This window comes from Arachis hypogaea, chromosome 9 (genome assembly GCF_003086295.3).
Source record: "Arachis hypogaea cultivar Tifrunner chromosome 9, arahy.Tifrunner.gnm2.J5K5, whole genome shotgun sequence".
NCBI lineage: Eukaryota > Viridiplantae > Streptophyta > Magnoliopsida > Fabales > Fabaceae > Arachis > Arachis hypogaea.
Genome location: NC_092044.1, coordinates 119,114,592 through 119,116,836, shown reverse-complemented (window position 1 = coordinate 119,116,836; position 2,245 = coordinate 119,114,592). Strand labels below are relative to the sequence as shown.

Below are 2,245 nucleotides of genomic sequence, written 5' to 3'. Positions count from 1 at the left end.
GAGAATCTAAATATGTTTGATTTGAGGAGTAAACTAAAAATAAATTTCTGAAATCATTTTAGTTAAACTAAAATAAAATTAATTTAAATAATATTGTTAAGATTAAAAAGAATATAATATAACAAAACAGGAACTTAGTGTGGTGGATTACCTTTTTCTCTTTCTCTTCCATTTAGTAGTATATTTTTATTAATAAATATAAGTAAAATCATAATACTAATTTCAAGATATAAATGAAAGATAATTTGAAAAATAATGGAATAATAGTCCTATATTGAAAGTATAAATAGGCATAAGCCTCAAACCAATCTTCACACAACACACTCATCTAATTAATCATCACCATGGCTGCTATCTCCAAGAAAATCCTCCCTCTTCTTTCCATAGCAACCATCTTCCTCTTGCTCCTCAACAAAGCCCATTCACTAGATTCCCTTTCCTTCAGCTACAACAACTTTGAACAAGACGATGAAAGAAACCTAATCTTGCAAGGTGATGCAAAGTTTTCAGCAAGCAAAGGAATCCAACTCACCAAGGTAGACGATAACGGAACCCCTGCAAAGAGCACCGTGGGTCGAGTCTTGCACTCCACCCAGGTGCGCCTCTGGGAGAAGAGCACCAACCGCCTCACAAACTTCCAAGCACAGTTCAGCTTCGTCATCAAGTCGCCCATTGACAATGGTGCCGATGGCATAGCCTTCTTCATCGCCGCACCGGATAGCGAAATTCCAAAGAACTCGGCCGGAGGGACCTTAGGGCTCTTTGACCCTCAAACTGCCCAGAACCCTTCGGCCAACCAAGTTCTTGCCGTTGAATTCGACACCTTCTATGCTCAAGACTCCAATGGTTGGGACCCCAATTACCAACACATCGGAATTGATGTGAACTCTATTAAATCCGCAGCAACCACCAAGTGGGAGAGGAGAGATGGCCAAACCCTAAATGTTCTGGTAACCTATGATGCTAACTCTAAAAACCTACAAGTGACAGCTAGCTACCCTGATGGTCAAAGTTATCAGTTATCTCATGAGGTTGACTTGAGAGACTATCTTCCAGAATGGGGTAGGGTTGGATTCTCAGCTGCTTCGGGACAACAATACCAATCTCATGAGCTTCAATCTTGGTCCTTCACCTCAACCTTATTGTACACTTCACCTCACTACCTTAAACTTGGACGCTTCATGATATGATATGGAAGAATAATGGTCTCTATATCAAAAATCTAGCTTTCATGCATGTAAGATATGGAAATAACATGACAAGTATTGTCCACGGTCTAAGTTTTTATTTCGTAATGTTAAAGCCACGCGCGTCAACTTTCTTTTGTATGAATAATGTATGAGTTTGTTATCTTCTTATTACAAGTGTTGTCATCTTTACATTATTACTTGTTATCGCCTTCTAGAGTATCCATTTTGCACATGTTTCACATACACCATTTATCATGGTAACAAACAGGGTTAATATTGCTGGATATATAATGTCTTTACCGATCTAACTTAAATTTTTCAAATAAGTGATATCATATTTCATAATATGATATCAGTAGAATATCTATGACAAAAAAAACTTAGGGTGCATTGTTGTTTTCAAAGACCTATGAAATTGGATTGGCCTTGGTACCTTTTGCTTCTTGGTGTCGCCAAATCAATACATAAATTTGGAATATCATCCCCTTGGTCTCTATTATATTTTTCCCAGCACCATTTCTTTGTCAAACATGTACGGATATAGACGATAGGCCATATAATAAGCCAAAGAGTAGTGGGCTTTCGATCTTTTGGCTAGATTTGGTAAAATTTTAACTTTTAAAAATACTTTATTAAAGTTGGTTTTCTAACGGTACTTTTTTTTTTAATTATAACCACAATATTTAATAAATAAAAATAAAGGTAATTTATTTAATAAGCTTAATTAAGTTAAAAAAATGTATTTGAAGAAATTGTTGAAATAAAACACAAACAGAATTGCTAAACCAAGATAAAATACTGGAACGAGATGTACAAAAATTACAAAATGGAATGTCAAAACAGAAGATAGATAGAATTATTGAAAGAGGAGGGTTATGAACTAGCAACTTTTGTGTTTTGTAATCATCAATTGATTATTAATAGTATTTTTAATGGTATGAGATTACATTCACTGGTAAGAGATCACTCACTCAATTTTTGTTAGTTAAGTGTTGACTATAAAACACAAAAATTATTGGCTCCCTAAACTTTTCCTTATTAAAATGGAGCGAACT

At 35.0% G+C, this 2,245-nt stretch overlaps 1 protein-coding gene across 1 annotated transcript; it reads left to right on the top strand.

Annotated features, from left to right (window-relative positions):
• The first annotated feature begins 298 nt into the window (after positions 1–298).
• Positions 299–1,384, top strand: LOC112712616 (alpha-methyl-mannoside-specific lectin-like). Its single transcript, XM_025765549.3, has one exon. It carries the CDS (start codon positions 345–347, stop codon positions 1,188–1,190), a length of 846 nt encoding a protein of 281 aa, XP_025621334.1. The 5' UTR covers positions 299–344; the 3' UTR covers positions 1,191–1,384.
• The last annotated feature ends 861 nt before the right edge of the window (positions 1,385–2,245 follow it).

What these genes read in the sequence shown, in the direction of transcription:
- LOC112712616 (XM_025765549.3), top strand. Translation starts at nt 345, where the DNA reads ATGGCTGCTATCTCCAAGAAAATCCTCCCTCTTCTTTCCATAGCAACC.